At 42.8% G+C, this 19532-nt stretch overlaps 1 protein-coding gene across 3 annotated transcripts in view; it reads left to right on the top strand.

The window, feature by feature from the left end:
• Positions 1-19532, top strand: part of NF2 (NF2, moesin-ezrin-radixin like (MERLIN) tumor suppressor) — an 81386-nt gene that overhangs the window by 25992 nt on the left and 35862 nt on the right. For all 3 annotated transcript variants that reach the window (XM_044243960.1, XM_044243961.1, XM_044243962.1), the window contains exons 2-7: positions 1639-1764; positions 3713-3835; positions 5899-5982; positions 15822-15890; positions 16690-16772; positions 18639-18714. In XM_044243960.1, the coding sequence (XP_044099895.1) occupies positions 1639-1764; positions 3713-3835; positions 5899-5982; positions 15822-15890; positions 16690-16772; positions 18639-18714 (561 nt within the window). The remainder of the gene's footprint in view (positions 1-1638; positions 1765-3712; positions 3836-5898; positions 5983-15821; positions 15891-16689; positions 16773-18638; positions 18715-19532) is intronic.

Genomic DNA, 19532 nt, shown 5'->3' with positions numbered 1-19532 from the left:
GTGTGCCAACATGTAGCCTTGCAGATCATCTTTTTTTTTTTTTTTTAACATAGAACTTGTCATTTTATTTTATTCTACTCAAAATCATTTCTAAAGACCTCAACCTTTGTAGTGTCCAGGGACCTCACTGAAGTCACGGGAGCTGATGGGGCGGAGCTGGAAGGGCAGACAGTAGAAATGGCCCCAGTGAAGGACAAAAGCCAATTCATATCTCAGCCACTTGTCTGCTGCGGTTTTGGTGCCCTTCCATCTAGCTTGCTACTTTGCTCTTTGTAAACACAGAGAAGGGATGGGCTTTCCTGTTGAGTACCTCATAAAGAACACATTGTTCATTCATATATATTAAAAATAGAAGGCCTACTTGAAAAATCCTCTGTACAATAAGGTTTTGGCAAAAGTCAATCTGGTATCAGAGGTCTAACTTGCTTATTCCTTTTGCTTTTATAACCTGTCTCTAACCCCTTGATTTTCTCCCAGTCCTTTTCATTATGCATCTTCCGTGTGCCAGGACATTGGGAGATTTCTAATGAGGGCAGAAGGACAGATGCTTTTGCACCCGAGTGGTCTTGCCCTTCCGGTGTCTGGCGACTTTGCATTTGAATCCCCAAATTATTCTTACTGTGACCTCCATCTCTGGGATGTATCTCATGTGCTCACAGCTGCAGCCAGTGTGTATCTGAATGTCCACCAGATGGAGGGGTTGGGAATGGAGCTGGGGGCCCAGGGGTGAGCCTGGGTCTAGTATGGGAACATCCTGTGTGATTGAACTTGGAAACCACAAGGTGGCAACATTTACCAAGACGCCTGGGCATTTTCCTCTCTTGTTGAGATGTTGAACTTGCTTTTCCATTTTCTCAGCTTGAAGCTGAGAAAAGGGTTTAGCAGCCTTGCTTTAGGTCCTTTTGAAAGTGAAGCTATGGGGTAAGCTTGCTGCAGTATATTGGTGTCTCTTCAACCCCAAGTTTGAATACCAAGAGTCTGAAATTGCTCTGTGTGACTGTGGCTGAGTCCCTTCTCCTTTAGCCTCAGTTCTGCATTGGGTTAGGAGAGACCTGTGGTCTGGCTGACTGGTCGCTAATGGTTCTTTTTGTGCATGATTTAGGACTTCAGTTACCATTTCCTCTCCTCTGTTGCTTTTTAAAAAAAAAAAAAACTTGGAGGAAGTCTAGTCTTTAAAACAAAACAAAAAACCTGGTAGCTTTTTATCAAAGGACAGTGTCATGATTTTAAAAGGGAAAAAAAAATCAATCAATTGAAAAAAAAATCAGTTAATGTCCTAGAAGCTAGCCATCTCCCTGGGTTAACTCAAGAGGCTGGACTCTCCTAAATGAAGGTGCTTATTTACCAGCTTTCCTAAATTAGCAGCTTTGGGGATATTAAGATCTATAAGGAACTATCCAAGGGAGGTATTGTGTATGCTTTGCAGTGATTAAGCCATTAAGCTCTAATTGGTATTTTCCCCACTCATGGTTTGTGTAGGAAGCTTTAAAATTATTGAGGGATTCTGCTGTGCTCGTCTTAGTGTCATCCCCATGTTTTGGAACCTGAGAGCAGGGAGCGCAGAGAAAAAAGGTTTTTGCTCAAGTGGATTATGACTTTTGCTCACAACACCCTCCCTTTTGGTCTGTTACATTCCAGATGAAGTGGAAAGGGAAGGACCTCTTCGACTTGGTATGCCGGACCCTGGGGCTTCGGGAAACTTGGTTTTTTGGACTGCAGTACACGATCAAGGACACCGTGGCCTGGCTCAAAATGGACAAGAAGGTTGGGCTGGAACTTGATGAGACCAGTGAGGCTGGTGTGCTCTGGTTTTTCCCTGAGCATATGCCTAGCTTCTTTGCTCATCATGGGGCACTAGGGACACCCAGTAGAGAAGGGGGCAAGTCCTGAAGTAAGTCGTGTAGAAAACAGGTCCCTGAGACGCCACAGGCTTTCTGCTCCTCACACACTCTCCTAGGCCCGCAGAATCAACCAGGAGGAAACTGTTGCCCTCCCTGGCTTCTTTACTCATCATCACTAAAGCTTCTGGCTTTATGCTGTTCAATTTATTGAACCACTAGTCAGATTTTATGAATAAAAATTACTATGATAACCTGTTTTTGTTTTTTTTTTAATAGTTTATATCTTTGAAAGGTTTGCTTGGGACTCATGTTCTTTAGGGAATGTTTTTAAGTCTCTGAGAAATACTGTGGCCCAACTCAATTTAGTCATTCACATGATCTAAGGAATAGAGAGTGCCCTGGTTCCTGTGGTGAAGAAAGAATATCCATTTTTTCTTTATTATTCTCTGGGGCTTCTAAGGCTTAAAAGACAAGTTGGAGCTCCTGGCAGTTCTAATGTGGCTTAAAAATGGATATTGCCTGGGAATAGGGAATTGCTGCTGTCTGTGTGGATTCACATGTGCACACAGAGGCACACTTACCTACTTACCTTCTACCTAACCGGGAAGATATTTGGGAATGGAGCCATTTGTTTTTGTTAGTAGCCACTAAAAGACCCCTCTCAAAGTAAGTCAGTGTCTAATCCTTACCCCAAATGGTACCATCAGCAATTGATTTTTATTCCGCTGCATGGCATGATAGACAATGAATGCCTCCTGTTTTTTTTTTTTTTTTTTTACAAGTTTGACTCTAAGCTCAAATGTTCAAATTGTGTTTCCATATGTACACAGTAATCTGAATCTTCATGTTGGACTCTCCACTGATAATAAATTTCATATGGTAATTGCCAACGATCATGAACATCAGAGTGCCACCATGTGCCAATGTCAGTGAGCGTGTCCTAGATCTGGCTTATTGTGGGTCTCTTGGACATTGCCCCCTGGAATTTGGGTAGGGGCACAAAGAGCTACCTATCTAAGACAGCAGAATTTTCTGTATGTTTTTGTGATTCTTTCGCAAAGTAAATTTTAAATCATACCTGAGTGTTGGCCAAATGGATATTAGATTGGGGGCATCAGGAGCCGTGGAACCTTGCTGCTCAAAGGAAATAAATTATGACACATGTTAATGGAGCCTTGTAGCCTGTCACATGGCATGTTTATGTCCTGAAATGAAATTCATTCTGGAGAGCAGATGGTTCAGGCTTTTCAGTGGGCGGATGAAATTGTTGGAAGATTAAAGGCAGCATGGTTTACTGACTGTGCTCAAGTATTTCGTAGGGCATCTCTAGAGGTTCCTTGAAGCAAAGGGTTGCCACCATGGACACGTTTGTCTTTTATTGCTCACTTAATGTTTAGGGGATTTCACAAAGGTAAGGTCCATCATCTCTAAGCTCGCTCCCAATATGGATCTAAACATTGGGGGTTAGCAGCAAGAAAAAAGAAAAAAGGAAGATTCCATGAGTTTAGAAAATTAAAAAACCCTTCATCCTACTATAAAGGATAGTGCCCGATACCTTTGAGCTAAAAATTTCTAGTTTTTAACTATCTCTGTGGCCTTGAGAACATCTGTGCCTTAATAATCTCAATTACACTCACCCCTCGGGGATATTGATTAATTTGGTTCAGAAACGCCATGGGAGGCGAATATTCCCCCTTGTTATAGATGGCTTTGTGAATGCTTCAAACCGTAAGATCATAACCTTTGGGAAATGTGATGAATTTAGAGAGGGAAAAATATTTATATGCTCCCTGCAAAAGGCTCTTTGGTGGTGGCAGGGGAGGAACAGGTGCCAACATAGCTTGTTCTTCCTTCGCTCTGTAACCACGCAGGTACTGGATCATGATGTTTCAAAGGAAGAGCCGGTCACTTTTCACTTCCTGGCCAAATTTTATCCTGAGAATGCAGAGGAGGAGCTGGTTCAGGAGATCACGCAGCATCTCTTCTTCTTGCAGGTACACAAGTGCATGCTCGTCCCGCTCATTCTGCGAGAACTCCCCCAGGCCTGGTCGCCAGGACAGCCTGAATGGCTCCCTCAGAGTTGACCATAGACTCCTTTGCGGTGTAAAGATGTTCTGCCTCTGGGAAGTCAGTCCGTTTGGTTCCGTAGTGAGGGGGAAGAGTCTTCAGGCTAGAGCTAAGCCCGAGTGATGTGGATGGCTTTCAGAGGAGATGGCAAGACCGTGGTGACATACGAAGGGGTACCTGACCGGAAACCTCTTTGAGGATGGATCCTCTTTTCTTGTCACTGAGTGGAACGTACCTGGGAGTGACAAAGGAAGTCCAAAGAGAGGGCCTTAGAAAGAGTAGTTCTTCTGAAAGTTTGAAATCTGCTGTCATTGAGACAGGACTTCACAATGCCAGTAAGTTGGAGTTTAATTCCATGTGGCTAATCCCACACATGGTGGAAATTCAAACACTGTGCTTCATGCCGCCCATTATCTATAAATGTCTTGTTCCTCTCCCACTCCTTCATTAGAGTGTAAGCCCCTTACAGGCAAGGCTCACTGAGTGCCCAGTGGGCATTCCAGAAGTAACTGCTCAACCGAATTGAAGAAAGGCAGAGCTCTGTAATTGTTGGTTCAAAGACTGCTAGTTGGCCGTTGGGGGCACAGTGAGTGGGGGTTAGTGGGAGGATGAAAACCCTGTCAGTTTTGCTGGTGTTCTTATTGCTTGATCAGAGCGCTGCTCGGTTTCATGGGTAGTTGTAGTGATTGATGCTGGAGCTGCCCGTGTGCCCAAAGGTGCTTACTGTCAGTGACAGAAAAGACTGCCCGGGGCGTTAGTTATATGACTTCCTAAAGTGGATGTATGTGTGTTGTCACAGAGTCCTCGTATAATTAGTTTGAGCCTTGGATTGTTACGTCCAGTAAATATTAAGTTAAAGGTAGTAAAACCCCCAAATAATTTATTTTGCAAAAAAAAAGCACAAGTGCATATATATTTACATATACACACATATATGCATACATCCCTGCCCCTGATATTTTCCTTCAAAAGGATACCCTTGCAGTTTTTCTGTAGTGTGGATTTTTTTCCCCCTTTGAAAAGAAACCAAGGGGTTAGAAACTTGCACTGCTTTGACTAAAACCACATAATGATCCCCTAGGCCCCAGAATGTGCTAGCGTTACAGAGATGGTTTTCTTATTAGTGCTTCCTTAGAAGCAGTGCCCATCCCGCATGTGACTTTGGCTTAATTTTCCCTCATACTGAAAAACTGGAGTGTTTTCGTGGCTGAGCAAGGCAAAATTTACTACTCTTAGGAATCTGGTGACTGTTGACATCTGTGACAAGGAAGTTGACTTTCCTGTTGTGTTTATTTCACTGTGCCCCCTGCCCCCCCCATGAGGCTCTCATTGCCTCTGTGTCTGGAACATCACACGCTGCCCCATTCTAAGAAGTTAAATGCAATGAGATATGTTAATTCGACATTATAGCTTAAGAATTATATTTCCTGGATCTCACATGTACTTAAAAGTTTAATCAATCAAACTTTATTGCTTCCTTTTTCCTTAGAGCAGGCATTTTGAATGTGATAGACTCCCCCCCCACCACCCCGCAGTCATAACTCAGTGGCCTTGCTGACTTTTCTCTTATGTTAAGACTTTAAAGTAGACTCCATTTCCTCCAGTGCTGTGTGCGCTCAGCAGGGGCCAAGGCAGCAATCACCACCAGAGCTGCTCCTCACACTTCCCGAATTCACAGCTCCCCTCTGTCATAGTCCGGAGATCAGTCTCTGTTTTAACCACAGAAAAGTGTTTTTCCTCTTCAGCATTTGATCAGGAACAGAAGAGATAAGGGTTTTTCTTATGCGTAGTCATCTTACCAATAACTTCTCAGTTCCTGAACTCCCAACCTGTCTGCAGCAATAAAAAAAATTGTACCCTTTGTCAGAAAATCATTAACAGGCTGGGTTGGCAGCCCTCGTTAGAACACCCTGCAGCCATCTGCCGTGACCAGCATGCACAGCTCACTTCCGCGCACATAGTGTCATGTCTCCCTTGTTGCCCCTTTTAGGTAAAGAAGCAGATTTTAGATGAAAAGATCTACTGCCCTCCCGAGGCTTCTGTGCTCCTGGCTTCTTACGCCGTCCAGGCCAAGGTAGGCTTGAAGAAGGCAAGTGCCTCCCTCCTTGGCATTAATGTGTGTCACGGGAATCACTGCCGTCTTTTGTTTCTTTGGGTTTTCTAGGCTTCAGAGAAACTTTCCACAGGAGGGAGAGGTTTAGGACTTGTGGGCTGGGGGAAACCATTATCCCTGTCCCAGATTCTGTGTAATCTTGTGAGAATTCTTGTGAGAAGTCTGTCTGTGTAATCTCATTATGCACATGTGATTAATTACAGTCACAGGACTTTTTATTAACCAGGGAAAATGAACTTATGGTCTCCAGTTCGGGCCCCACTATAGCCTTTAGGTCAGAAAGGCCCCAAACTCATCTTTCAAGGACCAGCCACCCTGTATGCGGGAACCACACTAATGCCTAGGGAATGCCCTCCTTCATCGGTCCCTGACGGACGCGCTTGCCTGGCTGGGTACGGCAGGCCCCTTGATGCCCTGAGCCCAGTGGAGCTGCCGGGGTGTTGTTCACAGAGAAGAAGTAACCACGGACTGGGAATTGTGGTGAAGGATCACACCGCTCTTGTGTTTTATCCTCTCTGTTTTCATAAAACCAACTCCAAAAAATAAAATAAAATAAAAGTAAATAAAAAATAAAGTTAAAAAAAAAAAAGACCAACTGCAGGGTCAGTCAGGGGTGCTTCATGTCCCTCAGGTACCCCTTGTATTTGGTTCTGCTGCTTCCTGCCTCCCACGGCAGCATAAGGAAAGGTCCCCAGAATTGGGGCACTTTCATTACTTTTGTGATTTTGCATAATCTTTTCCATTTTTATTTTCCTTTTTTGTTAGAGGTGTCCACAAAGCCATTTCCCTGGGGCGTTATAAAAATTAGTAAGACACTCTTAACTTCTTAGCCCACTTCTTTAGGGTAGCTTAATAAAATTTCAGATCAAAGCCAGGAAATGACTGGCCTGTCATTTGGGGGGAAAAAAAGAGTCTGTTCATGCTGGTTAGACTAACAGAAGCACCAGAATCAATTCAATGATTTGATGACTCGTCTAATATTTGCTGAGTATTCATCAGGCCTGAGGAGGGATTGTTGACTCTGTCATAGATACAGACACAAAAGCGAGTATCTGCTCTTAGCAATTTGCCCAAGGTCATTTGGACAATCTTGGGTAAAGCTAAGGGCAGAATTCATGGCTTTGGGATTGTGTTTTGTGCCTCCCCTCTTCTGCTGCCCAGAAAAATGAGTAATTGAAAAAACAGAAAATGGGCCTTGATTCAACTAAAACATATGCTTCCTTTTATGCTTTGATTAAGAATATTAATAACAGGAAAAATGTGTCCTTTCAATCAGTATTGCCCTGACAGTGATGAAGCAGTCATTGTCACTCTCATCAAATCCGAGCACTTCCTGGCCCAGAACCGAGTTCCTTTTTAGCACGCTTTCTCCCCAGCTGAGAGGAGACCCAAACTCGCAAGGACATTACCTCTCTTTGAAGGGCTTCAGCCTCAAAGGCTACATTTCCTTTGCATGGATTTTGGGCCACAAATTCAAAGGCCACCTGTGGAAAAAAAAAAAAACTTTTCAGGGAACCAGCAGATGTTTGCTTAAACAGATCTCACTGTAGGAAAGCCCTACTAATTTGGATCCTACTAATTTAGAGATGAAAGTGATTCACAGACAGCATATGTGTTTCATATGGAGGAGGATGTTCTAACTGTTTTTTCCGGTGTAAATTTTCAGGATCTTACAAATAAAGGTAATCTATGGCTTCAAGTCTGAAAAAGATTATTATAGCTTGCTTCCGGTTTCTAGGACTGTTGGTTAATATTACAAAGGTGCCTCTGATTACAGTATTAATACGATCTGACACACCTGTAATGTTTTACAGTTTTACAGAGTGTTACACATGAATATTTCGTGCAGTACTCAGCGTAGTCTTTTCCATCAGCTGCAGCTTGAGACTATTATGCCCGTTTTGCAGATGAGGAATTAAAGGCTCAGAAAGGATTAGTATTTGTCTAATGTCATAATACTTTATGTTAATTCATTTTTAATGGAATTTATAGCCCACTTCTTGATGGACAGGATTTGAAGCAGAATGGAACGTGAGAGTGGAGCCAGGATGAGAACCCTAACATCCGGGTTGCCTAACTCAGCACTCGGCTCTTGCCTCCCTGTGTAGCGTGTGAGGGAGGTCTCTGGGAAGCACGCACTGCCTCGTACCAAATTCCAGATTCATTTATAGGGTCACATAAGTCCAAACTTTTCAGCAAACCATACTGGTTTCCTTCCATCATATTCAGTTTGTTTTCTTCCACAACCTTTCTGAAACAGAAAGGAACTTTAGAAGCGTGGTTGAGGAAAGGGAATCGGGCTCATTAACACATGGAATGTAATTATGCACAAATGTATTCATTACAGTATTTCAGCTGTTCGAATGATACAGACACAGCTAATTCCAAGGCATAAAGAAACAATTACCCTCAAAGTATAAATACAAATATTAATCACATGGTTCAGTTAACAAGAACCGTATTTCTTGGTTAGAGTTTGAGTTATGTTTGAATGTTTGAATCAAATGTCTGAGCTGGGTTTTGTTGGGTTTTTTAGTTTTTGTTTTTTGGGGGTTTTTTTTGGGTCCATTGACATGACACAGCAAGCCATCTTGCAGTGTTTTAAGCCACCTGTTGGATTTTGGTGGTTGAAATGTTTTCTTATTAAAAATGACTTTGGGGGGGCGCCTGGGTGGCTCAGTGGGCTAAGCCTCTGCCTTCGGCTCAGGTCATGATCCTAGGGTCCTGGGATCAAGCCCTGCATCAGGCTGTCTGCTGAGCAGGGAGCCTCCTTCCCTTCCTCTCTCTGCCTGCTTGTGATCTCTGTCTGTCAAATAACTAAATAAAATCTTTAAAAAAAAAATGACTTTGGGGGGCACCTGGGTGGCTCAGTGGGTTAAGCCTCTGCCTTCCGCTCGGGTCATGATCCCAGAGTCCTGGGATTGAGCCCCACATTGGGCTCTCTGCTCAGCAGGGGGCCTCTTCCTCCTCTCTCTGCCTGCCTCTGCCTGCTTGTGATTTCTGTCTGTCAAATAAATAAATAAAATCTTAAAAAAAAAAAAATGATTTTGGAAGAGAGTTCTATATAGCACTGGCCTATAGACTCCTAGGATTCAGAGAGAGAAATGAATGGTGGGAGAAGAGGCTTAGTGTTTCTTGGTACTCTTTGATGCCAGTAAGGGACAGAGTGCCAAAAGGCAATTAAGAAGTTGGGTATATGGGCGCCTGGGTGGCTCAGTGGGTTAAGCCTCTGCCTTCCGCTCGGGTCATGATCCCAGAGTCCTGGGATCGAGCCCCACATTGGGCTCTCTGCTCAGCGGGGAGCCTGCTTCTTCACTCTCTCTCTGCCTTCCTCTCTGCCTACTTGTGATCTTTGTCAAATAAATAAAACCTTTAAAAAATTTTTTAAAAAACTAAAAAAAAAAAAAAAAAAAGACGAAGTTGGGTAAAGGGGCACCTGCGGGACTCAGTGGGTTAAGCCTTTGCCTTTGGCTCAGGTCATCGTCTCAGGGACCTGGGATCAAGCCCCACAACAGGCTATCTGCTCATCAGGGAGCCTGCTTCCCTCTCTCTCTCTGCCTGCCTCTCTGCCTACTTGTGATCTCTATCAAATAAGTAAATAAAATCTTAAAAAAAAAAAAAAAAGTTGGGGGCGCCTGGGTGGCTCAGTGGTTTAAGCCGCTGCCTTCGGCTCAGATCATGATCTCAGGGTCCTGGGATTGAGTCCTGCATCGGGCTCTCTGCTCAGCAGGGAGCCTGCTTCCTCCTCTCTCTCTCTGCCTGCCTCTCTGCCCACTTGTAATCTCTCTCTGTCAAATAAATAAATAAATAATCTTTTAAAAAAAAAAAGAAAGAAAAAAAAATAAAGATTTAAAAAAAAAAAGTTGGGTATATGTAAAGTATAGGCGAAGAGTGGCAAGAGTTGAGGCTGGAGAGGTCTGTAAGGGGCCAGGTCATAAAGTCTTATGATCAGGTCTTAACTTGATCATGTGGGTGGTGCAGAGCCAGTGAAGGGTTCATATTTTAGACAGACCCTTTGGTGGCTCTGTGAAGGACAGATTGGAGTGAGGAAGGTTTGGAAGCAGGGAGACCTGTTAGAAGGCTATATCGTGGTCGAACTGGTAAGAGGTTCTGGGGTCGCACCTCAGGAATTGTTCAGTTGGATGGGAGGAGACCAACTTGAAAATATCCAGGACGTAAAAGTTGAATATAAATGGTGCTATACTTTGCATATCCCTCCCCACTTTTTTGGCTTGTGCTTTTAGACATTGACACTTTTTCCCCCATTGATATTGAGATGTATTATGTTGTATGTGTAGATGTACGTTGATCTTAATTGTTATGTGGTGGACATTGATGAGTAAACCTAATTTACTGATCCATCCCCCCTTTAAGGAAGAGGTAAGTTTAGTTCCTCCTTTTTCCTCCTATCATAAACAGTGCTTTACTGAAAATCTTTTTATATGAGTCCTTGTGTACATGTGCAAAAGCTTTCTCCGCTTAAGGTTGATTTCTACTAGCAGAATTGTGGCTATATCCCTGAATATAAAGAACTCTTGAGTATATGAGAAAAAGACAGCAAAAAAAGTGGGTTCAAAGGGCATGCATAACAGGTACATTATAGAAGAGAACATGAGAATGGTCAGTAAATACAAAAAGATGTTCAATCTCACTGGTACTCAAGAAAAAGAAAAATTAAAATCATTCCACCAACATACCATTTCAAACCCACAAGGTTGACAGGATTTCTAAATAGGAGAGCAGCATTTGAGTTCATGTGCTGGTGGAAAAGGACTATGAACTGGCATGACCTCTGTAGAGCGATGGATGCAGTAAGAACCCATCAGAAGAGGGGATACCCCATCTCCGAGTCCCTGAAATCCCACTTCTAGCTCTGGTTCTAGTTCCTCTGGCTACTCGAGAGGAACTCCCATACAGCTGTCATTTTTACTGAAAACCATCAAAAGAGATCGTCCCACTTCATTTTTAAACTACCGAACAGTATTTCCTGAAAAGGAGGGACTGGATTATTTAAATGTCTCTTTGTTGGTAGATATGTAGGTTTGTTTTTCTTCCTATTATTTAAATGAATGCAGCGTACATCTTTGCATATGCCTCTTTGGGCACATATGAACATTCTTTCTCTAGGATGAATACCAAGAAATGGCATAACTGGGCCGAAGGATAAGAACCTTTAAAATTTAAATAATGCCAAATGAAAGAAGTCAGACACAAAAGGCTGCCTATTGTGTGATTCCACTTCTATAAAATGTCCAGAATAGGCAAATCCATAGAGACAGAAAGTAGATTTACTGGTTGCTAGGGGCTGGAAGGAGGAGGAAATCAGGACTTAACTGCTAATGCGTATGGGATTTCTTTTTGGGGTGATAGAAATATTCTGTAATTAGAGTGGTGATGGTTGTACAACATTTTGAATATCCTAAAACCCACTGAATTGTTTGCTTAAAATGGTGAATTTTGTGTATTTATCAGAATAAAAAACATTAAATATGTATGGCCAAATTGTCCTCGAAAAGTTTTGTCCTAATTTAACCTTTAACAACAGCATGTGAGAATACCTGTTTTTCTACATCCTCAACAGTGGATACTATCAGTCTTTCAAAATTTTTGCTAATCTGACAGGTTTTGTTTTTTTTTTTAAGTATTTATTTCCTGATAACCGTGTGGGCTGAGAATCTTTTCACAGATTTACTGGTGATTATATTTCTTTCCTCTGTGCATCAAGTTTGTACAGCTTGCCCATTTTTATACTGTATTGTTTATCTTTTTCTAATTGATTTGTAGGAGTGCCATATAGTATGGGTGTTAACCTTTTATCTTTTCTTACACGTATCAGACTTGTCAATATTTTTGTGTTTTGAGTGATTTTAGAATGGTTTCACCAGCCGTTGTTATACACATGCCCTGTATTTTGTTCTGGTATTTTTATGGATTTTCATTTATAGGTTTGGACCTTTAATCCACCTGGAATTTAGTAGACTGGTGCGTGGGTAGGAATCTGACTATTTACTCTGTGTATGTATTGATCAAATCTTAAAAGATTTGTGAAATCCTGTTCAGAGCATTTGGTCTGATATTTCACGTATTTGGCAGAGGATAGTATTTCATAACCAGAAAGAGCATCTGTTTAACCTAAGAATTGACTTCAAGAGTCCTTTAAATGGTGAACTCCCTTCTTGAATTTAAATTCAATTGGTTTATATCAGGGGTGGATCCAGGTTTTGTGGGGCCTGACATTGATAGAACTTAGGGGTCTTCTTTTCAATGCAAGAATACCAAATTGTGAATATAAAATTAGGGTCAAGCCCACACAGGTGCAGAGACCTCAAAAACAAACTTCATTAGTTTCAAAGTAAGTTCATTCCTGGTTATGGGGTGCCTGGGTGGCACAGTCGTGTCTACCTTCCGCTTAGGTCATGATCCCAGGGTTCTGGGATCAAGCCCCACGTTGGGCTCCCTGCTCAGCAGGGAGTCTGCTTCCCCCTCTCCCACTCCTCCGCTTATGTTCCCTCTCTTTCTGTGTCTCTCTCTCTGTCAAATAAATAAAATATTTTAAGAAATAAAAATAAATATGGGGCGCCTGGGTGGCTCAGTGGGTTAAGCCGCTGCCTTTGGCTCAGGTCATGATCTCAGGGTCCTGGGATCCAGTCCTGCATCAGGCTCTCTGCTCAGCAGGGAGCCTGCTTCCCTCTCTCTCTCTCTGCCTGCCTCTCCATCTACTTGTGATTTCTCTCTGTCAAATAAATAAATAAAATCTTAAAAAAAAAAAAAAAAGGAAGAAGAAAGAAAATAAATAAATAAATAAATAAATAAATAAATAAATTCACTCCTGGTTATGTTATCAGAATGTATCTGTTCAGCGAGGATGAGGAACAGCCATCTCTGTCTATGGGTGGTATGACTTCCTTTTATATTAACCAACTGCCACCACTTAAGGATTTTCTCCTTCTTTTATTTTTTAAAGAGACATTTGAGAGCAGACACAAGCATCAAGGTGGCTTTAAAGTTTTAAGTGGAGTTAGTCCAGTGGCGGAAGTTCTTTAAGCAGGGTCTTTGCTGCCTCCGCATTGCTCAGATATGCAACATTTGATCACTGAAGTAGCTGGGAGCTCAGTATGATAATGTGGGTCGTTAATCTCGTAAGCCTTTGAAACCTGAATTTACAACTTTAACTTTGCATATCTGCTTACTTCTGCATTTAGAGTTTGGTCAGCACCATTAAGAGGTTTGCAAATGCGACTAACAAGGGCTTGCGTTAGCATCCTACCCCTTCAGAAATCAGAGAAGCAAACAGTGACCAATGTCATAAATAATGCAGAGGGTAACGCTAGTACATTTACGTGAGCCAGGCAGTATGAAAAATGCTTCTCCAGATCATCTTCATCCTCGTCGCCCTCTTACGAGGCAGCCACGCTTATGACCCTGGCTTTCCAGATGAGAAAGCTGAAGTTGAGAGAGAGGAATCCTTACTTAAGGCTTCAGAGGGATACCAGAGCATCTCCCCATTCAAAATCTGCTAAGACTGATGCTCTTGTGTGACGGATGAGGAAACAGACTCAGAGGTGATACAATCTGAGTTTTTGTCTTTTGGTATCAGGTTGTATCCAGTGTTGTGTGTTAAGCATATTTTCACAATTTTAATTTAATAATCGGTATTATTTAATCCCCCCAGAGTCCTATAAGACAAATACTGTTATTATCCCCCATTTAACAGATGAGAAAACTGAGACACAAAAATTTCCAAGGTCCCAGCTGATAAGTGGAAAAGCTGGGACTGAACTTTTCGCAGCCTGCCTCCAGAGTCAGGCTCCTACCTGTGTCCTGCAGCTCCATCCTGAGAGAGTGCCCTTAAAACTCCATCTAGTTACTTAACTCATCACATCCCTCAGGACTTTGGGAAATCAAGAGAGGCCAGGTTCCTTCAGGTTTTTTTAAGTGACGTGCCTAGATGGGGGTACAGAAACTGGCATATTTTAAATATTTAAGTTTGGTGAATTAATTGGTTTAACACAAAAAATGATGCAAGTACAGTTCTGCTATTTGAAAGATAATGATGAGATTCTTTTTTTTTTATTAAGATTTTTATTTATTTATTTGACAAACAGAAATCACAAGTAGTCAGAGAGGCAGGCAGAGAGAGAGAGGAGGAAGCAGGCTCCCCAAGAAGCAGAGACAATGCGGGGCTCGATCCCAGGATCCCGAGATCACAACCCGAGCCGAAGGCAGAGTCTTAACCCACTGAGCCACCCAGGCGCCCCCCTATAGGTTCTTTTTTTTTTTTTTTTTAGATTTTATTTACTTGACAGATCACAAGTAGGCAGAGAGTCAGGCGGGGGGCGGGGGTGGGGGGAAACAGGCTCTCCGCCAAGCAGAGAGCCTGATGCAGGGCTCGATCCCAGGATCCTGGGATCATGACCTGAGCCGAAGGCAGAGGCTTAACCCACTGAGCCACCCAGGCGCCCCCCCATAGATTCTTTTTTTTTTTTTTTTTTTTAAAGATTTTTTTTATTTGTTTATTTGACAGACAGAGATTACAAGTAGACAGAGAGGCAGGCAGAGAGAGAGAGAGGGAAGCAGGCTCCCTGCTGAGCAGAGAGCCCAATGCGGGACTCGATCCCAGGACCCTGGGATCATGACCTGAGCCGAAGGCAGCGGCTTAACCCACTGAGCCACCCAGGCACCCCTCCCCCCCATAGATTCTTAAAAAACATTAAATTTACAGTGCTTTTTTAGCAGGGTGGTATGGAAATGAGGCACAGTTCAAAGTTGCTGATAAACATTGTTCTATCCCAAGAGATAAGCTTTGATTTTACATTTATATGTTTATAATTTCTTCGAAAAAATGGCTTTATTTTGGGGGGCGCCTGGGAAGGTAAGTCAGTTAAGTGTCTGACTCTTGATTTGGCTCTGGTCGTAGTCTCAGGGTTGTGAGACTGAGCTCGGTTTTGGGCTCAGTGCCCGGTATGCAGTCTGCCTAAGATTCCCTGCTCCCCTCCTCCTCACTGCAAGCTCATGCACACTCTCTGTCTCTGAAAAAAAGAAAGAGCTAAAGATGCCTTCATTTTTTATTATTTCCTAGTCAGACTTAAGTTTTCTCAGAGAGGGATATTTTTTCTTAAATCAGAAAGCAAATTTCCAAGTTATTATCCCTAAATGGTGGGTACCTTCAAATACAGGGCCCATTTCTGGACCCGGTAGTGACTTGCTCTGCAGCTTTGGGAAAATCAGTTAACCTTTGACTCATTAAACCTTTGACTCATTTCTTTGTCTTTGCAATGGGAATGACAACGTTGGCATCAGATTTCTCCAAAGCACTTTTCAGAGCCTGAATGAAAGGTATTAAAACTATTGCCTGCGTTATTACCAACTCCCAACCTAGCAATTGGCTCCAATTACCAGCCACTTAGAAGGATTTGTAGGTAAGACTCTTATCACACATTGCTAATTACAACTTTCACAGTTGTGTTTTGTTATTTCCTTTCAAAAGCTAATGTTTTGGCAGTGACTGCTTTCTTTGTGGGTTAGAAAACAGCTACATTTCCATACAAATGTCACATGAGCACATCACCCATCCATCCCTCATGGGATTATGCAACGCTGTTCATAGATATAATCAGCTTTGTATTTTCATTCAAGGATAACAAACTAGCAAGGTTGAAATCTTGATTTGTCATCGGAACTGAATTGTAACGGAATTGCTCCCCAAGCCAGGAGGGGATAAGACATAGTCAAGCTCTTTTCAGAAATGGCAGTTGTCTCAAGAATCTCAATCGCTTGCCCTCCCTTTCTTCTCCTTCCAGTACGGTGACTACGACCCCTCTGTTCACAAGCGTGGATTTTTGGCCCAAGAGGAATTGCTTCCAAAAAGGGTAAGAGATCAATCCCCTGTTTGGGAAAACACAGCAGAGATGTGGTCTATGAAAAAGCTAACTGAGGGACTTGAAGGAATATTGGAAGTACACGGCGAAATCATTTAAATAAATATTTTGTAATCAGTCTTGAGTAAAGAATGTAGAGTCTCTGTTCAGAATATTAAAAAGCAAAGGTTCATGGAGTCCGTTTGCGGTTGCCAGAGCTAGCAGGGCCTTGAATGTGATTCCTGGGGAAGAGGGCAGCAGCTTGTCTTCCGCCCAGAGAGCTGAGCTGTTTGCAGAGGGGCAGGGGGGTTAAGATGAATTGGGGGATATTGTAGTTTTTAATCCTTGGTGCTGTTCATCTTGTTCATTAGCCACAGAAGCAGGCCTTCCCACCCTTTGACTCCTCTTGATTTTATAGTCCCACTCATCTTTCTTGTGTAATGAAGCCCTGCTTCTCACCTTTCCCTGACTTTGCCTGGTCCTTTGATGGCTTTCCTGCGGGAGGAAGCAGCAGCACACTCCGCTTGGCCGAGCTCCTCCCTCTGGGACATGCAGCCCGGGAAAGAGGGGCCTCAGCTGGGTGAGGCGTGCACCTAGGCCCGAGGAAGGGTGCACCCTTCTAAGTTGTGACTCAAATTGAATGGCGCTTGTTTACACGCCCACCCCTGCAATGTGACTGGCTCTTCTTGTAGGTGGCTTTGTAATAAATAGCTTTGCTGTTCTGTAAAAATGATGCATAATTATAAAAATGGCAAACAATACCCAAACTTTTTTGTGTGTGGGTTTTTTATTTTGCTCTATTTTTTGGTAGGTAATAAATCTGTATCAAATGACTCCAGAAATGTGGGAGGAGAGAATTACAGCCTGGTATGCAGAGCACCGAGGACGAGCCAGGTGAGGCTGCTTCATTATCGGTTTACAGTTCCATATGGGCTTTTTTTTTTTCTCCAAAGAACTACAAAATTAGGACATGCTTGTTGAACAAAAGGCAGTACCCGAGGTAGTTAGAAAGAAAAGGGAGAGCTGGGAGTAGCTGGCCTTCAGTTTTGTGTGTCCTCCCTCAAGCGCATATGGTGTAAGATAGGCAGGAGCACAGCCTGTCCAGATGTACAGCCCCACTGCTTCCACTGGTGACTCGGTTTCATGTTAAGAATTAGAGTGTATGGATATCCCATAGCTTTTGTGTCTATTCCTCTACTGATGACATTTGCAGTAGCTATAGATTTTTTGCTTCCTGCGGTATACAATCTAATATTGTTATATAATTAGATGAGTAGTTCTGAGGATACATTCTTTACAAGACTTGCTGAGTCAAAGGATGTGAGCATTTTGTGTTGACAGGTGCCACTAAATCGCCCTTGGTAAAGGTCATACCTGTCTACCTCTACCAGCAGTGTGTATGTGCGTGTCTTCCCCCCTCCCCTGTTTCTCTTCCCAACACTCATTTTTATCAATCTAATTTTTGTAATCTAAAAGATGAGATAATGTATCTTAAGTATTTGTTAGCATTTCCCTGATCACTATAGGAATTGATCATCTTTTCATTAGCCTCTAAAATACTTTCCTCTTCTTCAAATCAACTTCCTAGTATGTATAGGGAAAAGTGGACAATACATAAACATACCACTCAGTGAATTATCACAAAGTGAAAACACTGTAACACCAGGTGACAAGATAGCATGTGACACACACACCCCCCGCCACCAGCCATAACTCCACATCCTTCCTCCCCAAAGCTAACCACTCTTCTGATCCCTAACTCCATAGAGTAGTGGTACCTGTTTTAAGCTTTACATGAATGCAGGGGGACAGCCTCTAATTTTTGTGTCTCACTTTTACTCATCATATTGTGAGATTCGGGTTTGTAGTATGTAACAGCAGTGAAATGTTCATTTTCATTGCCGTGCAGAACTCTACTATATTAAAGCATGAATTGTCCACTCCACTGTTGATGGACCTTGAGGGTGTCAGGCTGTCTCTTGGTTTTTGCTATTATAAATAGCAACAAACAGTTTTTCAGAGTAATTGTACCAATTTACATTAGCAGTGTGTATGATTTCTAGTTGCTCCACATGCTTGCCAACACTGTGTGTTCTCTCAGGTTGAATTTTTTAAAAATTCATTTGAGAGCATTTTGAGACTGGAGAGAGAGAAGAGCAAGGTCATCAGGAGATCCAGTTAAAATATTTCAAGAGTGTATCTATTTGGGAGTTTTCTGCAAGTCATTGCTGCTTTAAGAGCTTACTTTAAATTTGACTCACAGCTTACAAGTAGGTGATGTGGCTTGAGTTTTACAGCCCAGATAGCTCTTGGCCTGACCTCTGACAGCACCCAAAGAAATGAAATCAGGAAGGTAGCTCTCAGGTAGCCTGCAGAGAGAATTGTTTCAATACCAAAACCTAGGTGAAGAAAGTTCACGATCAGATAAAGCAACAACTTAAATCACATCTGCATGTACAAATCCATTCGAGGGAAGAACATAACACCACGTGCTTTTCTTGAATCCTTGAGCCGGGTGTCATTATTTACCAAGGGCAAAGCGTGAAATTGAAGCCAAGAGACGCTGTAATGAATCTGTTCTCTGGCTTTTATGGGGATGGGAAATTCTGCTTGACCTCAGTGTATTTCATAGACTCAAGGCTCGGAAGAGCCGTGTTGGTGTCTGCACTGGCTGGCATGTTTCAGCGTGCAGGTTGGCGTGCCCCCGCCCTCTGTTTTCTCACTTAGCTCTGGTGACACTGTCTTTCATTCTTCTCTCAGGGACGAAGCTGAAATGGAATATTTGAAGATAGCTCAGGACCTGGAGATGTACGGTGTGAACTACTTTGCAATCCGGGTGTGTTGAAGCCCCTTGGAGTTCCCTGTGTAGAAACAGAGACTGAATCAGAGGCAGACAGCTAAAGTGGGTTATTTCCTTATTCCAGAGTGACACTCTTTAATGGTTCAGTGGAGGACAAGAGAAGAGGAAGGGGAGAGGGTCTTACAGCCTCATTTTCTATTTTTGGACTTTAATTAGATCCTTGATAATTAAGTGTCGATTGAGCCCCCAGGGGGACTTGGGCCTGTCCAGTGCTCAGCAGAAACCTGTTTGAATGCTCTGAGTGTAATGTTTGATTATTTCTGGCTCTGTGAGATCTGGCCCACAGGGAGCACCTGTAAATACTTTCTTCCTCCAGGGCACAAGGAGAGTAAAGCTGCTTTTATAGATTACTGATTTGTGGGTGGGACTCTCCTTCTCACTAGCAGGCTAATTGGTTTTCTATTCCGACCATTAATAGTCCCACTGTCCTCTGGGAACCCACTGCTTCTGTACCAGAGGCTTCAGTTTTCAGTCCTGTCTGGGTGGGCCCCTTCAGCGTCTTTCTCCCAAGGTTCTCCTGCTGCTAGATGCTGGACCTACAAGCTCCTTCTAAAGGAATTCAGGCATTGGCTCAGCCATTCCTTTGCTGGTTCCAGACTGCAGATAAGTAGATGTTGAACAATCGCCCACAGTGGCTGGCCTGCTTCCCTCCCCGCCCCTTCCTTCTTTCCTTCCTTCCTTCCTTCCTTTTTTCCTTTAGGGTGGGGAGGTGGGTGGGAGAGGGAGCGAGAATCTTTTTTTTTAATCTTTTTTTTTTTTATCTTTTTTTTTTTAATATTTATTTATTTATCCAT

The sequence above is a fragment of the Neovison vison genome, chromosome 3, assembly GCF_020171115.1.
Source record: "Neovison vison isolate M4711 chromosome 3, ASM_NN_V1, whole genome shotgun sequence".
NCBI lineage: Eukaryota > Metazoa > Chordata > Mammalia > Carnivora > Mustelidae > Neogale > Neogale vison.
This window is presented reverse-complemented; position numbering and strand designations above follow the sequence as displayed.